This window comes from Watersipora subatra, chromosome 7 (assembly GCF_963576615.1).
Source record: "Watersipora subatra chromosome 7, tzWatSuba1.1, whole genome shotgun sequence".
Classification (NCBI taxonomy): domain Eukaryota; kingdom Metazoa; phylum Bryozoa; class Gymnolaemata; order Cheilostomatida; family Watersiporidae; genus Watersipora; species Watersipora subatra.
Window position 1 is genome coordinate 49,045,695 of NC_088714.1, and position 19,742 is coordinate 49,065,436.

Here is a 19,742-nt window from a genome sequence, read left to right on the forward strand (position 1 = left end):
CCGACTGCCAAATTTGAACTCAGGCGAAAATTTTGTTGAATTCCTATGGGGAAATAAGATTGGTGAGATTAAAAAAATCATCATGTTCTACTGCGTAAGGTGAAACAATCGTATACCAGAGTAACTGTATCTTGAGGGAGCATTGTATTTCCGATATTGACCAGAGATTCAGTTTTTCAATTCTGATTACTAGTGACAAATTACCAATCATTGTCAAGCCGAATGATCGGATCACTCTATGAATGTAACAATAATCTTCTCACATGCACCTCTCATCAAACTGTTTCAATATGGCCAACCATTGAGTTGGCCCTGTAATAGGGGTAATAAAAGCCACATGCTTGTTTTATGGGTGCAGCAGTTGTTTATTCACGCCTCATCAGCGAATAGAATTTGTTTGATAAATTCATTTTATTAGATATTATGTTGAACGAAACTGAAAAATGTTGTCAAATGTTGTTATTATTATGATTCACAATTTCTCACATCGGCAAACTGGAAGTTGCCCGCATTTTAGGTTACTCAATTGCTTATTAAACAATTTGAATGAAAAGCCAATAAGGAATTGTATGCTCGTTGCAGCTCCTGGTCCGCAAACTTCATCTTGCTGCTCTTTCTATGCCTTATTAATATGTAATTGACCTTTTATACAGAGTGAAAGTATATGGTAATAATAGAGAGTGTTCAATTATGCTGTTTATGTATTGATTTTCAACTCAGAAATGACTAAGCGCTAACTAAGCCTTATGACCTTTTTAGAAGAGTTGCCAACTCATGGTTAGGGAAGTTGTAGTGTTCATATCATTTAAAGGTATGGCCAATTGCCTAAGAAAAGCTTTCAATTGGTTTAACAGATTATCAGCGAGCGTGACTTGAGCAGTTATTGCGATTGGTATAGTCCGAGACACACACATACCGACACGCAAGAAAAATAACAATGTAGTTCCAAAATATTTGAAAAATACCAATGCAATTCAACATAGTAAATACGATGCAACCGAGTAAAAAAAGTGCCGCCTCTAGTGCAATCTAATCAATTTCATTGTATTTACTGTGTTGAATTGCATTAGTATTTTTCGTGCCTGTTGCTATTTTCGTCGCAGAGTATACCAGCCGCCATAGCTGCTATAGTCACACTCGCTAATGATTTTTTCAGCCAATTGAAAGCGTTTTGTCAATGATTTCGACGTGCACGCTTAGCTTTGCTAATTCTGAGAGTTTCAGCCAAAAATTTTTGTGTTCATACATTTAGCGATTTTGGCCGAAAATTTCGGCAATTATGGTCGTACCTTAACACTTTTAAGCCTAACCTCATGCACACAAGCAAGTTCCCTGTTCCTAGACCGTATTTACAACTTTTCATCAACTGTAAAAGTATTTAGGGTAGCACAACTCCTGCTGAACTGAATATCATTTTGAAGCTACAAACTTGTATAAAAACTCCAAAGTCAATAAAAAACACAAATTAAATGGTGTAAATAGTTTTGTTACACTCTTTTAAAGATGTGATGTTTTAGAAGTAGCTGAAGAAACGAAATGGTTGATGTAACCTGAGCCTGGTAGCGAGTCTATATTTTTTAGAATACGAAAACAAAAATTTTAGTTAAAAGCTTTTGTTGCTGTGGAAAAGTTTTTAATTTGATTTTTGGTTAGCTTGCCTAGTTTTGATCTTCATTATCAAAAATTCCAATTCGTGTGGCATTAGAAACTAATGTCCTGACATTGATCATTTCTTGGTTGGTTAAAGGTACCTTCCATATTTTGGCAATAGCTCAAACTCTGCGAACTAATAGGTTAATCAACTTGAAACTCTTGCACTAAGCTGAAAATATTTACGGCTCAAGGCAATCAAGGTTTGGTAAGCCTACGTAAACCGAAAGTTAACTAAAACTAATGGACTATCGGCAGCCATTTATCATTTCTCAATCTGTTAGAAATGCCCTCATTATTTTGGCAATATATCACCAAATAATAGTCTAGTTTAAGCTTACAACTTTTGGAATATATGTCCAAATATGTAATGCACGAAGCGATTAAAATTTCATAATTTTACATAAACTGCAAGTACGGAAGTGCAAAAAGAACTAGTGTTCTGTTGGCAGCCATTTTTCATTTCTTGTTCGGATGTGTCGTCGATATTTTTGCTTTATCTCAAGAATCGATAGTCATATCGACTTGAAACCTTGGAATTATACTAAAATCCTGTACCACACAAAGCCACCGAAGGTTTGTTATCTTCCATAAACTGTAATTCGTAAAAACAAAGCAAAACCACGAATCCGAGTTTACTCGGGCATAGAATCAGGTGAAAAAAAACATATTTCCGAGTTATTTCGGGCCCAGTCTCCAAAGTCTTAAGCCATTTGAACTTTCGAAGAAAAATGTTAAGTCGGCGTGTAAAACAAATGGTTGAAAGGTACCTATAGAGTACATAATAGAGGTACATAATAAGGTACATAATTGGTAATAAGATACATAATAGAGTATTATGCACACCATCATGCTTATTGTTATAATGTTATGAGTATTGCCAACAATACTTGAGACAATCCTTTGTCAGATCCTGTATAAATGTTTTATGTTGGGATGTTTTTCAGTTATGAAAATAGTATTTTGTAACTGTCTGGTCACTTAATGCAAGCTTATTGACCAGAATATTGCAACCAGGTTTGGTTTAACCTGCCCATATAGATTATTTACAGAATTCATATTATAATATGTTGCACAGGAAATAATGGATTCTACATCACAAGGCAACAAAAAGAGGCGGTCTACATCACGACGCATCAGCCAAGCTGGTGCGTGCTTATAATTTCTAAATTTCCTATCTCTCAGTTTCATGACACATCATCCAGTTAGTTTGACGGTTTCACGTTTCCACTTGGCAACTATGCTTATGAAATTGATTAAAATTGGCAGATGTAATGACTTCATGTCATCCTAGCAACTCCAAATATCTTGACACCTTTTTAGGAACATTTCCATTGTAGTTTTGATTTGTGCTTTCAATTCAACCAACATATAAATTGATGCTCTGAATAATTGGTGTAATATACCTGTTGTTTACTCCTAGCCATTTTCACGTAATTGCTTGACTGTTTAGCTTCTGACGAAAGCATTTACAAACCTCCTGAAGACCTCACCGTGAACTTTGATCCCACTGATCAGGATACATTGGTCTTCAAATCTCAGATGAAGACCAGCAGTACTCCAGAGAGTGCTTCCCGTTCAAAGGTAGATGCCTAACCGTAATCTCATAATTGTTATGAGATACACCTACATTTGACCTTGTAGGACTTGTATGCTTTGTTTAGGATCTTATTAGCAGTTGTGTGGCGCTTCTATGACTTCATAGATGTTGTGTGTTTTATGTGTGGCTCTCTAGGAGTTAGTTTCTTTGTTTTTTGCTCACATAAAGGTTTGTGTCCTTTTTATTTAATTGGTAGTACGCTGTGTGAACTCGTCACATGGTTGCGTGCTCTGTTTACAATGGTATAGAGTTGTTAATATTTTGCATGGCGATATACATGTAGATATCTCATAATTATGGTTAGATGATCATATGAATGTTTTCTATGTTGATAAGCATCTCAAACATAAAACTGAATCTTTGGAGAGTATTTTGCTAATTTATTGCCTAATTTTATTCTGGGCGGTCTAGAGCATTTTCGTGCACGGCTTTTTATCACTGCTATTTTTACTCAAAAATTGCTGATGCTTATATACAGTAAATAAATGACACTATGGTAATGACAAGAAAACGCAAACAAAGGACATTATTATTAATATTATTATATTAAGTCGCAACCAAAGTTTTAAAATTCCAAATTCCAATACAATTCCAATACAAATTCCAAATTTGTAACCCGTGCCAAAAAGGCCTGCGTCACAAATTGTTGCATCAAAAAGTCCCCTTCCGTATTCTTGGATTTCACTAATCCAATATTGCTATAATGTATGAAGATCACCTATAACTGAATCAGCTGTTGTTACAGCGTAGGTCATCCCTTTCCAATACCTCCAAGTTCAAGGAGAACCAACAGGATTTTGTCTGGAGGAGCAATAGAGGAGCTGTTTACCAGAGCCTTAAAGCTGCTATTTCTCTCGGTGAAAAAAAGATTCACCTGACACATCTTCCTCTTTCAGGTTCGACTCGTTCAATATTTCACAGTTTTATGGATATCCTTATTTGAAAATGTTAGACAGCAAATGAGAGCTGTATTTACTAACCATTGCTTAAAGTACATAAATTATATCAGTACTTTTATCATATATTTTAGTACTGCAGAGTCTTGGCTTTTGAATGAGCCTATATTCATTACACAAAGAATAGTAGAACTATGAAAAACAAGGTGTCAAAAGAATGTCTTGCAATAAAAGAACACTTGGTTGTGGTTCCCACAATGTGATGTCATAATTATCATTTAGCCTTAGGTCGTCGATACCTTTCGCTGCCATTAAGGCTGCGCTTTTCTGTGACAATCGGTGCTCTTAAACCCAGAGAGCGCTAATAATAAACGAGGATTCTAGATAATCAACAATGTCGGAGATCGTGCTAACGCCCGACCAATACAAACACATGTTCTGGGTTAATAGATTTCAGGTAATTGTTAGAGTTTGCTTTTGTCATCCTTTCGTTCATTTTAAACATTTATAGTAATTATTATCACATTGTTTTATATGATGGCATTGTTTGTCCCATACAGAATTGCAGTAGTAGTAGTATTATTATTTGAAGAATTCGTATCGCTTTCCAAGTTGTGTTCAAAATATGATTCTGCTTCAATAAATATACTGTTGTTGATAACGGCAATGAAACCACATCGATTAACTTGAGACCTGCAGTGGCGTGGCTCTAGGACTATATGTAAATTGCACTCTCGCGAGATCACGCAATGCTTGAAATTAATTTGCCTCAGTCGTGCCCTTCAACAACACAATAAAAAGAAAGAGCTAGTGTATAATATCATCGGGAAAATATAGTATGGTGCTTGGAATCTGAGCTACTTATCATAGAAATAATCTGTACATGGAGAGCTAATGACACTGAGTCCTTTGTCATCTTCATTGGTTCTCTGGAGTTGCCCTACTAGTGGCAGCAGGGCTACTACATTGCCCTGCTGCCACTAGCGTCATTATCGTAGTTGATAAATAAGCGGTAAGAGCACACAACACCGAATATGAAAATTGTGCCGTCATAATTTTAGAGCCTGTACCATTGAACATTTCTGTGGTAGAGCTCTGGGGAAATCCTATAAACACCAACCAATGTCTGTCTCACCATGTCAAACAATGGTTCATTTGAAAGCCAAGATATTGAAGAACCTGAATAAGCTGAAACAGTATTGATATAATTGATGTGCTTCAAGGTGAAAATCAGAACTACAAATAGAACGTGGAAAATGTTAGCTTCGTCTTTAGGTCTTTGATCAAACAGGCGACATATTTTGCATACAGAGCAGGTCCCAAAACAAGTTGAAAGTTTATATAGAAGTTACATTGTGTTTTAAAGTTAATAGCAACCATGAAGGAAATTTTTTTCCTTGGTATGGCTGTAAATGTCCTGTTGAACGATTTTTAGGTAATAGTAGAACAGGAACATAAACTTATCTTTCAGCCTTTTCCTTCAGAGGGTGGGCTACTCAAACAAAGATGTTTTATAGTCAGAAATTTATGCTGAATTCAATTATAATGTTTCTACACCTATGTGTTTGCACATTTCTGAGCTAAAGACCACTTTCGAAATGGGAGGGGCAACTCCAAGTTTGGTTGGAAAACCTTATATATCAGACAAAGAAAACTATTTTATAATCTCAAAAATTAATAAATGTTTTTATTTGAGATTAAGTGAGTCAATTCTCAGCATTCCTTAACCCATGCCAAGGATGCAGCAAGACCGCTTGTTTCACTGTCTCGCTTAGTCTGTGAATGAAGCCCTAGTCAGAGTGACTAAACTTCAATATGAGACAGCCAAACAGTATTCAAACAGATGGTTAATATTAGAAGAAGAGAGCATTCAATGTGAAATTGCTCAAAAAGTGCTAAGCATTGAGAACTTCGATGAGAGTTAAGACTTGTTGTCATTATGCCTGTTATAAAAAGTATTGTAACAAACTCGTTATGGGAAGAGCTGAGAAAAGACATGAGAAGAGACAGAAAGAATGTGATACAGCAGAAGAGGTAAAATTAGATATTTATAACTTTACAAATTCATGATGATTACTCCATGATGATGGTACTTTGGTGGGAGAAAAAGAAAACATTTTCATTTTTGTCTGCATATTTTGTGAGCAGCAAAACTAACTCTTTGCAGTTTACATGACGTGTTATGGCCTACAATTTGGACATAAATTTATAGATAAATTACATGTATGATCCTTCCTTGGTTTTTTGCATATGACCACACAAACTACGCTAGATATGGCATGCTGTACTATGCAGAGATGACTAATCTGAAAGTATAGCGTAGCAAGGTGTATGAGGCTCTTATGAAGAAGGGATATTTTACTTATCAATCACGACATCACTGTTCATTCAGCTCTATCGCTTGTGATCAATCTATTGAGCAAACAGTTATAAGAGACTCAAAGTCTCACGTTGGAATCATAGGGTTTACCAAAAATCATCGGCCTCTGAATGCTGGACTCTATCTCACCCATAATGAACAGCTGTACATACAGACATGAAGAAGATGCTAGTGCCTGGTGATTCGGATGCCGCAAGTTATGAGATGAGTGAAAAGGCTTGTAAGGCTGATGAGGAAATGAGGGAAGTCATGAAAGACTCATAACAGCAAGAATAAATTCGTTTGCGTTTCAAACCACCAAGCTATTACATATTACCAGTGGTGCAAAAGCCTCCATTGAAGTGAAGCAGGATCTTGAAATGGCAAATGTGATAGGAGAGAAACAGCTTTCAGAATTGGTCCAGAAGAGATTAAGTACCCAAGAGATTGATTTCAATGCATCCATCAAGTCAAACAAGCTCAAAACCTTCACCACATTACTATTAGCTAAGAAAAAATCAGAAGAAAAATTCCCAGAGTGTTCGCACAGACGGTTTGAGAATTTGTTAGTGATCAGCCAACAGCGTAACTTGGATTTGAGAAAAGTGTTATCATTCTCTCTTGGCAACATCAGCTGGTCCTTGGCTAACTCTGATGGCTCTATATTGAAGACTGCCAAGTCGGCTCTGATGGCTGCTGTTGACGAAGATGTTGATGATCAACTATCAATCTATATTAACCAGGATCAGCTACCAGTCTTTGATCTGTTGTGGTTGATGCTATGGCCGAAATTCAGACCCTAAAAGCTCCTCCAACTTTTGGCATGGTTGCAAGTCAGTTTTTGCAACGGATAGTTAGTATTACAAACGTATATCACACATTTCGTGTGGATTTTGTTTGTGACACATACCCTGATATCAGCATTAAAGGAGGTGAGAGAAGTCGTAGAAGTGTGAAAGGACGGCAGAAGGTTGCTGTGTTTAGTCCGAACTAATTAGTGCTAAACAGGTCTGAATTTTTAGCAGATGGCTCAAACAAGACTGCTTTAGTGAAATTTTTAAAGGATACATGGAGGAAGTCAACTGTGAAGCAGATGGTAAAGAGACAAATTCCATCAATGAATTCACAGTGTAAGATCTTCTGCTCACTGTCTCGCACATCACAACCAAACCTACCACCCACACTAGATGAGTTAAATCTCCATATATCTAAGGCTGCATATCAGGCCGCAACATGGAGAAGAGCCAAGCAAATCATCATCAATGCCCCATCCCCCAGCAACATGGATGGTTTATGGAGGATGGAGAGCTTAAAGCTAGATAGATGACACAATAACCAGCACCTCCTGATGTGCTCGTGGACATGTTTTGTTGATGCAATACTGGGTGTCAGTGTCGTCGCTGTCAGTGCTACAATACAGATCTCAAGTGTACGGACATGTGCAGAAGCAGCTGCTGTAGCAATAGAAATAAAGAGGATGGAGATGAAAGTAGTGATGCAGAAGACTCAGATGACTGTGAATTACAAGGTTAGTATTCGAGTGGTATTGTAACCAAAGGTGCACTTCATGTTTGATTAGAATACATATGTGTCTCACTGTATAAAAGACTGACTAATTGCAATTTCACTTGCATAATAAAGTAAACGGTTCAACATAATAAGCATTAATGATGAATATATGTATATTAATATGTTATATATACATGGTCTGAGTCTTTAAAAATACTTTTCATTTTGTTTTGCAGATCTGTAATGATATATGAGTTGCGGAATAACAAGGACAAACTGTAAAGCTGCCACAATATCAACCAAACTGGGAATACATAATATTATATAATACACTTTTAATATTATAATATTTAAAGAATAAATATTTGAATGTTATCAGAATGGATTCCAATTTAGGTTATTGCTAACTATTTAGTATTTATATGTCATTTTCATTATTACATTGTTGGTAGAAGCACATGAAACATTACAGACATTTATTTAATTAAAATAATATAATAATTATATTGCTCAAAAATGAACAATCTGAGAGGTGTAGAAACCAGATATTTGAAATCAACTCAAAATTCTGATCTAGATGCCACTCTTATTACATAGCCCACCTCCAAAAGGAATAAATCACTTTTTTTGACAGCTTTTTGATGCCCTCCTGCTCTACTATAAGACAATCTGTTAAAGATGTGGTTGCATCAAATTTGAGTTGATTTTAAAAGAAAGTATTTTGCTTTGTCTAACAGTTGGTATGTTGTTTGTTGCGTTAGGCGATCTCATTACGAAGATATTGGAAAATTAAAATCGAAAAAATTCGATTGCGGTAGAAATGCTCAGACCAAAAATCATGCCCAGGCTTGCCCAAAATGATGTAACACATGATACAACCTGTCTCTATCGCTCGTATTCACATCGGCTATTGCGATAAAAGTCTAGTCCTACGTGGCTGTATTGGCATGTATTTTATCCTGTATTTGCTCGTGTTGGCTGGAATAAAATTTTACATCTAGCTGCAGATACATTATTACCAATGTCTCCAAGGCCTCAAACAAGGAAAATTAAAAAAACTTGTCATATTAGCTTCTTCTAAATGCTGTGTAAACATTTGAGTACCGACTACCAATTTTACCGGTTTACGGTAATTCTGTCAAGCAAACTATGTAGAATAAGGTCTTTGTATCGGCACAGTTCCGTCGCTACCCACACTAACGATATACAGCCTCCCAAAAGCCCCGCCCACATTATGCCCGTCGCCTATCCTGGGTGGTGGGGCTGTATATCATTGCCCACACCTAAAACTAGTTTCTTACTACCATAAGTAAAATAAGCAAGCTTCGTCTTTGAAAAGAATATGTGGCGAAACCAACTACATCCCTAAAAGTCATGTACATTGCATGTATAGTCGACTGTCAGCGTTATCGAGTCATTATTGGTATTAATGTGTAGAAAAAAATTCACTGGTCACATTTGATTAGTTGATTCAAGTACTAAACTGCAAAGTTGCCTGTCCATGCAACTCTGATTGAGCTTCATAAATCCATCTATCAGAAAGGATTTCAACACAGGTGTCAACGTGGCTATGATATATTCAATGTTCTGCAAATTATGTTTTGCATTATCTTCAACAATATGGTATTATTTTATTATATAATTTTTACAAGCAAAATAAATTTCATCTCAGCATAAAGCTTTTATTAAAAGTATTCATCAAGTCGTGGCCACTCACATAGTTTTAGCTGATACAATAAGACAAATTCATCTACTGCAGCAAACTCAAACAAAACATGGTTTATGCAGCACACATCGAAGTCTCTCTTTCCCATTTATGGCAGTTTCCACGCTGACAAAGCTGCTTCGGTTGTTGGGACCACATGAACATCCTGTAATCAGTAAAACAAATGCAATAAATATATGTCATTCATAGATATGTCATTCTAACGCGTATCTACTGAAAGCTTTCAAACTGAGAGTTAGATTGCGGTTGTAATTTTAAAAATGAATAAATGTTTAACAAAAGCATAAGTACGCCAAGCCAATGATTCGGAGCTTTGATTCTGAAAGTTAAAGATGTGCATTGATCAATCGATTTTATTCACTTTCTACAAGTGAGAAGTGAACATCTAAAGTCAAATCATAAATCTAATTTACTAGATAAACTGCCACAGAAAATTTGAAGCAAATGTAGCTAGGTGAACTGATAAAAAATTATAAAACGGTGATTAGTGATAGCAAAAGGTTGTAATTTTATTAATCAGTACATGTATTAATGAGTACTAAAAATATTACCTTTGGTATGTATATTCATCAATCTAAGCCATTGTATTGCTAGATGCTATGGATTAAAAAAAAGCCGTTAAGAACTCGCTGTACATACGTATCCCACACGCGCAGGAAATTACATTATAACCTCAAACAGGGAAATATAATCTGAATGTAACCTCAACAGTATATCTATAGGAGACTCAAAGTAAAAGATAAATTTACCTCCATTCTCCTATCTTCCTCTGTAGCATAACGCTGCTGGCGCCTGTCAGCTCTAACTATAAGCTGTCTGCCACAAATGTTGACCACCTGATGCTCAGAAAACTCAGAGTCACCTTCGCAGGAACTGGAAGCTGTGTCCATCGAGTAATTAATTAAAGTAACGATGTTAATTAGTTTAGTAAATGTCGATTCAATCTAATAATATAGTAAAATCCCTAAATTTGAGATCACAGACAACGCGTTTTACAAGTGATAACATTTATTATGACCTTTATAAAAATTTCTTGCTGATGATTGGCTAATGAAGCGATCTTATATTTATCGCTCGTGGACTCTTTTCAGATGTATCACTCGTTGCGTCACGAATGAAGCACCTGCTAGAATCTGAGCTTTCTAAAAGATGGCCTCATTCAAACGCATATATCTCTGGACAGGGTTAGTCTACAAAGACTAGAGTTGCCCCGATTCTAATATCGGACTCGGTATTGGTGCCGATATGGGTGTTAAGTATCTGAATCGGTATCGGCCGATCTTTTCTTAAAAAATCAGAAATTTCAGATACTTTTTACATATCAACTATTTAGCAGAAAACTGTATTTTAGCCTGCTACACAAATGAAAAATCATCAGCTGCAAGTTCCTTACTGTTACCTAATGAATTCCGAGCCTGTCACACAATCTATTTCATGTCTATAGCCTAATAAACATCCACACAGCTGAGGAATCTTTTGGTTTTAGTTAGGGCGTAATCACAAAGTGCGGTATTTCCCAATTACAGCGATATGATTTATTGCAGCCAATCACGTACATAAGAACAATGATAAGATACAGAATGCGGTGTAATGTTTCTATTTACTAGCATTACGAAAGTAATTTGAGCAGTTGATGCATAAAGTTATCTATCTCTCTCTTGGTCCTGACGATATGATGTATCATCTGTATCGCATAAAATAACCTCAGTGGCTTATTGTTATTTAGCCTGTCCTCCATGATCTGTGACAAGTGAGTTTTTCTTCAACACGACTGGGCTACATCGTTAGCTATACAAAATAAAGACGCCTCACTGAGATAATTGAATCACTAGCGTAATTAAACGAAACATTTCTTTGCTTTAAACAGGTACAGGAGCAGCAGTTCGTTCAGCAGTAGAAGAGAGACTTCATTATCACAGATAAAGCTGTACCACTAACAGTAGTTATCATTATTAATAACAGATTTCAAGAAACATGCACTGTTTTGTTACTAGAAGCACGGTATGGCAGGATGTGAATGTATATACATGTATATCTTTTTTCCATAAATACAAACAAATAATACATCAATATTTATATTTTCTTTGCATTATATTTATATTTGCATAATAAAATTAACAATTATCTATGCAATCCAAAAGATCTGAATCAGATTATCTTTCAATAAGAATCGGTTTATCGAATTGGTATCTGAATCGGCTGGTGAAATTAGAATCCGGGCATCTCTAACAAAGACAAAAATGGCATCAAATTGTAGCTGATATTTTAGCCTTTTATTGGTCTTAATTTCATTAAATCGACCTTTTTGACACAACCACATCTTTAACCACATCTTTAAAGATGTGGTTGCGTTAAAAAGGTCGATTTAATGAAATTAAGACCCATAAAAGGCTAAAACATCAGCTACAAGTTGATGCCATTTTTGTCTTTCTAGACCAACCCTGTCCAGAGATATATGCGTTTGAATGAGGCCCTCTTTTAAAAAGCTCACGTTCCAGCGGGTGCGTCTTTCGTGATGTCACTAGTGATACAGCTGAAAAGAAACCATGATCGATAAATATAAGGTCGCTTCATTAGCCAATCATCAGCACGAAATTTTTTCTGTTGAGTTCCTGAACTCCATAGATCCACCAGCTAACGGAATTTAGTAAGACCCACAGTCGAGTAAGCCTTGGAATGCCAATTTCCACACATTCCTTCCCGCGCTTTGCAGACAGTGGAAGTACGATTGACACCGCACGCACTTCTCAAACTAACAATGCTGAGACTAACAAATGTACTGTAGTCAGACCCGGAGACTTTGTGGTCGTAAAGTTCAATCGTAAGAAGTCGATAAAGTCGTACCTGGGCCTCGTAAACAGTGTAGATGATACAGAATACGAATGCCAGTTTCTCTGACGGCTTAAATTTATCTACTACTGGGGTTTATGCTGTGAAGGACAGTGATGTTAGCTGGGTCGACAAAGACGCGATCACTCAAGTCATTGATTGCCCTATTATTAACGCCAGACGCCAATACTGCTTTACTGAAAAACTCGATTTTCTTGAGTAGATTTTTTTTTCAACTGCTCATAAGTCTAATTTGTACCAAGACAATCCACATGCGAATAGGCCAATTCTCAGTGTTTCATTCATTTTGCAATATAATTACATGCTATTTGTCATCGTTTCATTGTATTCACATTACCAATAATTTTTTCTTTTGGAATTAAATCAATTTCTGTTTATCCTGTCAATAGACAACTCAATTTACATCGTCACATTTTTGTACACTTTTTCTCTACTAAAATAATTGAGAACAGTCAATTTCATAGCTTAAATTGAATCGTTTTCCACAAGTGTCCCTTTAGTAACATTATTACGTCCCATCAGTAATATCTTTTGACAAGCATAGTGAACGTAGTGTTTAACCATTTCAGTCCCCAAGCCATTAAGCAATTATCTAATTATTCTCCATTCTCATTGTTAGAGTGAAGGTTTATGTCTCATTTTACAATATTGTCATTTAGACCATCTGGGAGTAACTTTTCTTATAAGAACACCTATATTCATTCAAATCAGAAATCTTTGGGCTTTCTAATGGTATAAGTAGCAAAATTGTAGCTCAATTACTGAAGAATGTATAGAATGTCAAACTTGGTGAATATAAAAATTTGACAAAAACACAATGGTACATGATTTCAAAGACATTATTTTTATTATTATGACATGACTGAAAACATAACAGAGGATTGACGAAGTTGCAAAAAAAGAGGAAATGTTCGAGATTTTCACTTCCAATACTGAACTCTGGTATGGTACGCTTTCCAGCAGTCTGACCGCGTTTGATGCACAAGTACACGTTGCAGGTTTCACACCGAATTGAACTCTTGACTGATTTGTGTTGTAAGTCTTTGTAAGCCTTCTCTGGATTTTGCTGCGATTCTATCAGGTACTTTTTCTGGCAGACTGCACAGCGGTGATCTTTTGACCCATCAGTAGGCCACTCGGGACAGTGTAGTTTGCTCATGTCTAGACGTATCTCCGGATTGTTGGAGTGGCAGCTGGTGTGTTTGTCCTAGTTGACTGTCGAGAGAATGACTTTTCACCTATCCATGTCGTCAGTATCTGCAGGACAAAGTCTCTGAATTCCATCGGCTTTTCCTGGCCATGCTTATAGAGCACATAAGCGTTGTACAGGGACCAGTGAAAGCATTTGCGGTCGATTCGCGTGTACCACTTATATGACTTTCGAGAGCGATCGAGTCTTGCCATTTTATCATTGAGGTCCACACCACCCATCATCTGATTGTATACGATGACGGATGGTGTGGCCTTCACTGTCAGCTTCTCACCTTTCTTATTTCTACGGATTACAGTTGGTGGCTCAGACAGCTCAGCTCTGACATAGTTTGACAGGAAGTAGATCGGTTTCTTGTCATTCCAGCGGGTTGCTACAATTCCTGCTTTCGCACACTGGAGCCACTTAGAATCCCCTTGCTCCAACCTCCGAGCTTCCGCTTTGGTGGCTATTAGCTGTTTCGGGTACTCCTTTCGGTTGGTCATACATGTACCAGTACCAGACATCTGAAGCTCACGTAGCCAGTGGAGAAGATAAGGTGACGTGTAGTAGCGATCAGTAACTACATGGTAGCCTCGACCCCAGTAACTTTGAACTAGTTTCAGTACTACTGCGGCAGAGTTTTTCACTGTGGTCAAGTCCTCAAAGTCTCTGTCCTTCCCAGAATAGACATCTAGGTTTAGTGCATATCCGCTGGAAGCACAACACGCCATCCAGACTTTCACTCCCCCTTTGATTGGCTTTGAGGAGTCGTAACATTTCCCACTCCAGCGACCCCGAAAAGGAATCATGCACTCGTCTACTGACAGATCCTGGGAGGGAGAGTACTCTGCTGTGAATCGCTCTTTCATGTGGTTGATGAGGAACCTGATTTTGTAAAGTCTGTCGTATTCAGGATGGCTACGATCCTGAATTGACGTCTCTTCATTACAGTAATGCAGGTAACATTTTATCTGGTCATACCGTCGTAATGACATGACAGTTGAAGCTTTAGGCATCTGGAGAAGCTCGTACTGCGGTCTCCAGATACTTCGCTGCTTATCCTTGCAGAACATTTCTATGAATGCTCGGAGCGCGTAGAACGCTCGGAGTTCGTCTGTCTCGAGTTTAGTCCACTTTCCATAACCGCTGTGGATGGTACTCTCGCTTATCTTTCGTCTGGCAGCATTCTCGTTCGTGAAATCACATACTGATTGTAAAAGTTTCTCATCGTAGAACAGCATGAAGAAGTCAGCTGGCTTTGAATCAGCAGGCATTACTCTTGTTGGTCCATGTGGTGCAGCTGGGTCAAAGTTAGGGCTGAACATTACTTTCTCAGTAGGCTGCCAGTCGAACGTGGGTGTTGGGGTATTATCCAAGTCAGACAGGATGAATCCCAGATAACCTGGTGCTGCCAGATTTCCTGAACTACCGCCTTCACCAGAGGCTCCAGTAGAAATGTTGGTAGCAGTACTAGTACTAGCAGCTCCAGTATCAGTTGCACTAGTAGGTCTACTAGTAGTAGCAGTACTAGTAGAATTTGAGTCCAGCTGATCAAAATCTGAATCCGAGTCGAAATCAGCACCTAATTGTGAGTCATCATCACCAGTATCAGCATCAAAAACAATGTCCCTTGTTCTAGGATGAGCTCCAGTAGCATTGTCCACAAAATCATCTGAACCATACTCAAAATCACTAGAAAAATCCATAAATAAGCCAGCACTTCAAAATGTTACAACTTTCAACAATCAAAAATGGCCGCGTAGTTGTGAGTTTCCTTCCGTATATTTTCATTGGCCTTTACTCAGAAAACTTTCATTGTAACATGGTTCAATATTAGCCAATAAGGGAAGCTTAGCATCTCTTCTTATTGGTTGGCTACTTTAAGACTTCATTTGGATTGGACAAAGGCTGAAATTAGTCTATGCCAAATAGAGTTACACTAAAGCCTCTACAGAGGCTAGGAGGACTGTGTGCAGACAACTCCAAGCCTCCACAGAGGCTTGTATGACTGAAATGGTTAATATACAAACATGAAACCAGATGGTTGTTACACCTATGACTCTGATGTACATTAATTAAAAAGTTGAGCAGCATACACCAATTCACAGGGTTTTACAGTTGTTATGATGCACAGACCAATTCACCAATCCTCTGATGTCCCGTCAGTTACACCTTTCACCCAGCATAACTCAAAAACTATTTGAGCTATGTTTGAAAACTATACAGTATTTTGAAGAAGAGTAAAAGCTCTACAGAATCATGCTTCAACATTAATACTAGTACAGCTTAGGTTACTTCTATAGCACAAAACATTTTTGCAAATGTCCCGTCAATAATTATGGAATAGCCCATATCGTTAGTGTGGGTAGCGATGGAACTGTGCCGATACAAAGACCTTATTCTACATAGTTTGCTTGACAAAATTATTGTAGACTGGTAGAATTGGTAGTCGGTACTCAAATGTTTACACAGCATTTGGAGAAAGTGAGTAAGACCAATTTTCGTTGTTTGAGGCCTTTGAAGCATTCATAATGATGTATCTGTAGCTGGATTTAAAATTTTATTCTAGCTAACATGAGCAAATACAAAATAGAATATATGCCAATAGAGCCGCGTAGGACTAGACTTTTATCGCAAATAGCCGATGTGAATACGAGATATATTGACAAATAAATCATGCGTGACATCATTTTGGGCAAGTCGGGGCATGTTTTTTTGGCATGAGCGTTTTTACCGCTATCAGATTTTTTTGATTTAAATCTTCAAATATCTAGACAATGAGATCGCCTAACACAACAAACAAACATATCAACTGATAGAGAAAAAAATGCTTTCTTTCTATCAACTCAAATTTGGCGCAACCACATCGTTAACAAAAAATTTGAGTTTTTTATGTCTCCCACTTTGACCAAAAAATTGGCTTTAGACCAAACCGAAAGAAGCCGAGTAAAATGTTTTTAGATGTGCCATTTTTGCATACAATCTTTGATGCAATCTGCGATTGTATCTTTCATTAAAACTTCAAAAAAAAATTTCAGAGGTTTTGTCCTATCAGAAACTAGCTTTTAATACCCTGCTGTACTTTTACTGTAATTTTTCAATTTTTACATTTAGAATTTGCAATCAGTTTGCAGAATAGAAGGCAAAAAATGTTTCTGCTATGCTTTCTATCTCGCTCAATTTTTGTTAGGATACAGTTGCTAGGATTACTGTAGTCTATCATAAGTTTTTTTACAGCGGACCCTTGTTGTAGGCTTGCTTTGGCTACTTTAATGTTTATGTTAAAATTGGTAAAAACAAACAATAAGAAATGTTTGTTGTGTTTATCTTGTATTTAAATAACACACGGTAAATTTCTACAATTTTTTTATAGATTTAGTCCACAGGATTTTAAGAAAATGAGGTGTGGCAGGTGTTGCTACTGATACAGCAGAGCAGTACATTCCTCAACTGAATCTAGTCTACTAATAGATTTTTTATGAGACATTACTGTATTATACACATTAGTTGCCCTCTTATTGCTTGTATGTTCAGTTGATGGTGTGAAATAGTAAAAAATTAAAGTGATTTTGTAGACTCGGAACATATTCAAATGTTTTACTTAATTATAGTGTGTAAAATTGTTTCAAGTTTGAAACAAATTGCTTTTTTGACACCCTTTTAAATGTTGTTAAAAACCGAGGTTTGGCTCTATTTTGTCAAACAGTATAAATGCTAACTCGAACTGCTAAATAGAAACCGATTTCTCGGCAACAGTGGAAATCTCTGTGCTTTATCAGACTCATTCTTGACAAAACAAACATGAGAAGCTTTCCTTGAACAATAAAATGCTCACGTTGGGCGTGGGTTCCATTTAAACAAGGCGGATGCTTCAAAGAACTGTTTTTTTGTTCTTAGCATACAGAGAGTTGTGCTATCATGTAATTTGAGCAATGGAGATTGTTTATTGTATGTCAGGGTTTCCTATGCAGAAAAATGGTACAATATGTTTAAGCTATATTCATGAAAGGCAGCTGGCTGAAACATGCATAACTAAACCGTTAGCGGTGTTATCCAGAGCTAAATAGTTCGAAGGAGGTGGATATGGAGATGACAAATGTGATGGGTGCCCAGGCTCATGATGAAGAAGCGTCAGCCAGCTCTGAACTTCTGCTTATGGAAATGACTGGACTCGTCAGGTGTTCGGAGGTCAACGCCAAACGGAACACTGGGTAATGGTGTTTTATGCCTCGGCGGCACTTTCATTGTAACTGATTCTTTGGTCAGGGACTTCATCTGTTCTGTGCTTCTGAAATCTCTAGCTAAAGTTGATTTGTACTTTTCTCTTTTTGCTGTCATTTTCGAGTCATCACAAACATGACTATTGCTCAAACTTATGTTTAGTCAGACTTTTCTGTTGTAGGAACAAAAAGACTAGCCGATCAATCAGTTCTAAACGAACCAATAGTAATACATCAGGTATTATTTTCAGCTTTCACTGTCTAATACATTCTGTGTCTGGGCTAACAGCGTTGTTTGTCTGACAGAGAATCTTAGCACTAAAGAGGTTTGATCCACGATTGGTCTTGTATTTTTATTTATCCTGTTTAGATTCAGATTTTTAAAACCATGGTCACTGATGACCTGGATGAGCTACTGATTTTATGCGTATGTGACCCCACGATAGTAGCTAATAGATCAAAGTTGATTGATCTGGTAGAAGCTAAGGGCTCATTTATTTAGTACTACTGAATTCCTGGCATTGCACGGGTATTAAAAACAGGTTATAAACAGTGGCAGGTAAAGTAGTTGGTTTCCACTTGCCATTAGCCTGGCACATTGCCTATGACTAATTTGAGTAAGTTACTCTCCATATTGCTAAACTTACTAAGCAGAGCCGTGAGAGCAAGCTATATTGACGTTGCGTAACGCAGAGTCGCCTCGCGTATGTCATCCGAGATAACGGCTCATATCGATCAATGAATCCATTGCATCTCGCATAGCTTAATTGGTTAGGATATCGCCTGGTTAACGGGAGGTTCCAAGATCAAATTCAGGACGAAGCTATCTTTCATTCCTAGGTTTTAATAGCTATTGCTGGACAGACTGAACGACGACAGACTTTGAGATTTACGTAGAAGATGAAAAAAATAGATCAATGCATAGGCAATACTATCAATACATAGGCAATACATAGGCAATACTATCAATACATAGGCAATACATAGGCAATACTATCAATACATAGGCAATACTATCAATGACTGCTGTTGGTTGAAAAAAATTATGAGTGGTAAAAAATCGTTAAACTGTTGGCTCAACGTCGCTATATTGAAGATGAACCATTTTGATCACGATGATCCGGGTTTCACTATCAGATGTTTTGAGAACTTGTTTAAATATGTTTTGCATCTGTCAGAAAGTTCAATAATGTCAAAGCTGCATTCGACTGGTGATTTTGCAATCAGCATTTAAATTTTAGGCGTGTAATGGTGGATGACAAGCTCAGCTGTGCTGTCGATCATCGCATGTATACAGTCATACCTCCATGTACGAGCTTAATGCGTTTTGTGACTAAGCTCGTATGTCAGTTATCTCATATATCAAAGTACTATCTCTTGTACAACATTACTAAACACAAAAAGATTTATTCCCATACTATGGAAAAACCACCTAAAACCAGGATATTTTGACGGAAAAGATGTTTTTAGTTAGGTATCAAATACCTATTTAATGTTTATGGTCTGAAATCATATGTAACATCACTACACGCAGTACTGTATGGAGTTCTTACTTTCAACACAGGCATTTTGGCTAATGGTGGTGAGAGACAGATTTGACAGCAACTTTGGTACACTAGACTTTTGTGATGCCACACAACATAACATAAACTGATTTTAACGTAAATGAATTTAGTTTACTAAACACGCACTGAAAACTACCTTCTAATCTTCTACTTGAATTTAATTTTGTTTTCGTTT

General features: G+C 37.0%; 1 protein-coding gene across 1 annotated transcript in view; it reads left to right on the forward strand.

Moving 5' to 3' along the window:
* The window catches only part of LOC137401233 (titin homolog), a 48,182-nt gene that overhangs the window by 4,786 nt on the left and 23,654 nt on the right, over positions 1-19,742 (forward strand). Inside the window, exons 4-8 of the mRNA XM_068087645.1 lie at positions 2,729-2,798; positions 3,104-3,234; positions 3,996-4,146; positions 17,840-17,993; positions 18,185-18,240. Coding sequence (XP_067943746.1) covers positions 2,729-2,798; positions 3,104-3,234; positions 3,996-4,146; positions 17,840-17,993; positions 18,185-18,240 — 562 coding nt within the window. The remainder of the gene's footprint in view (positions 1-2,728; positions 2,799-3,103; positions 3,235-3,995; positions 4,147-17,839; positions 17,994-18,184; positions 18,241-19,742) is intronic.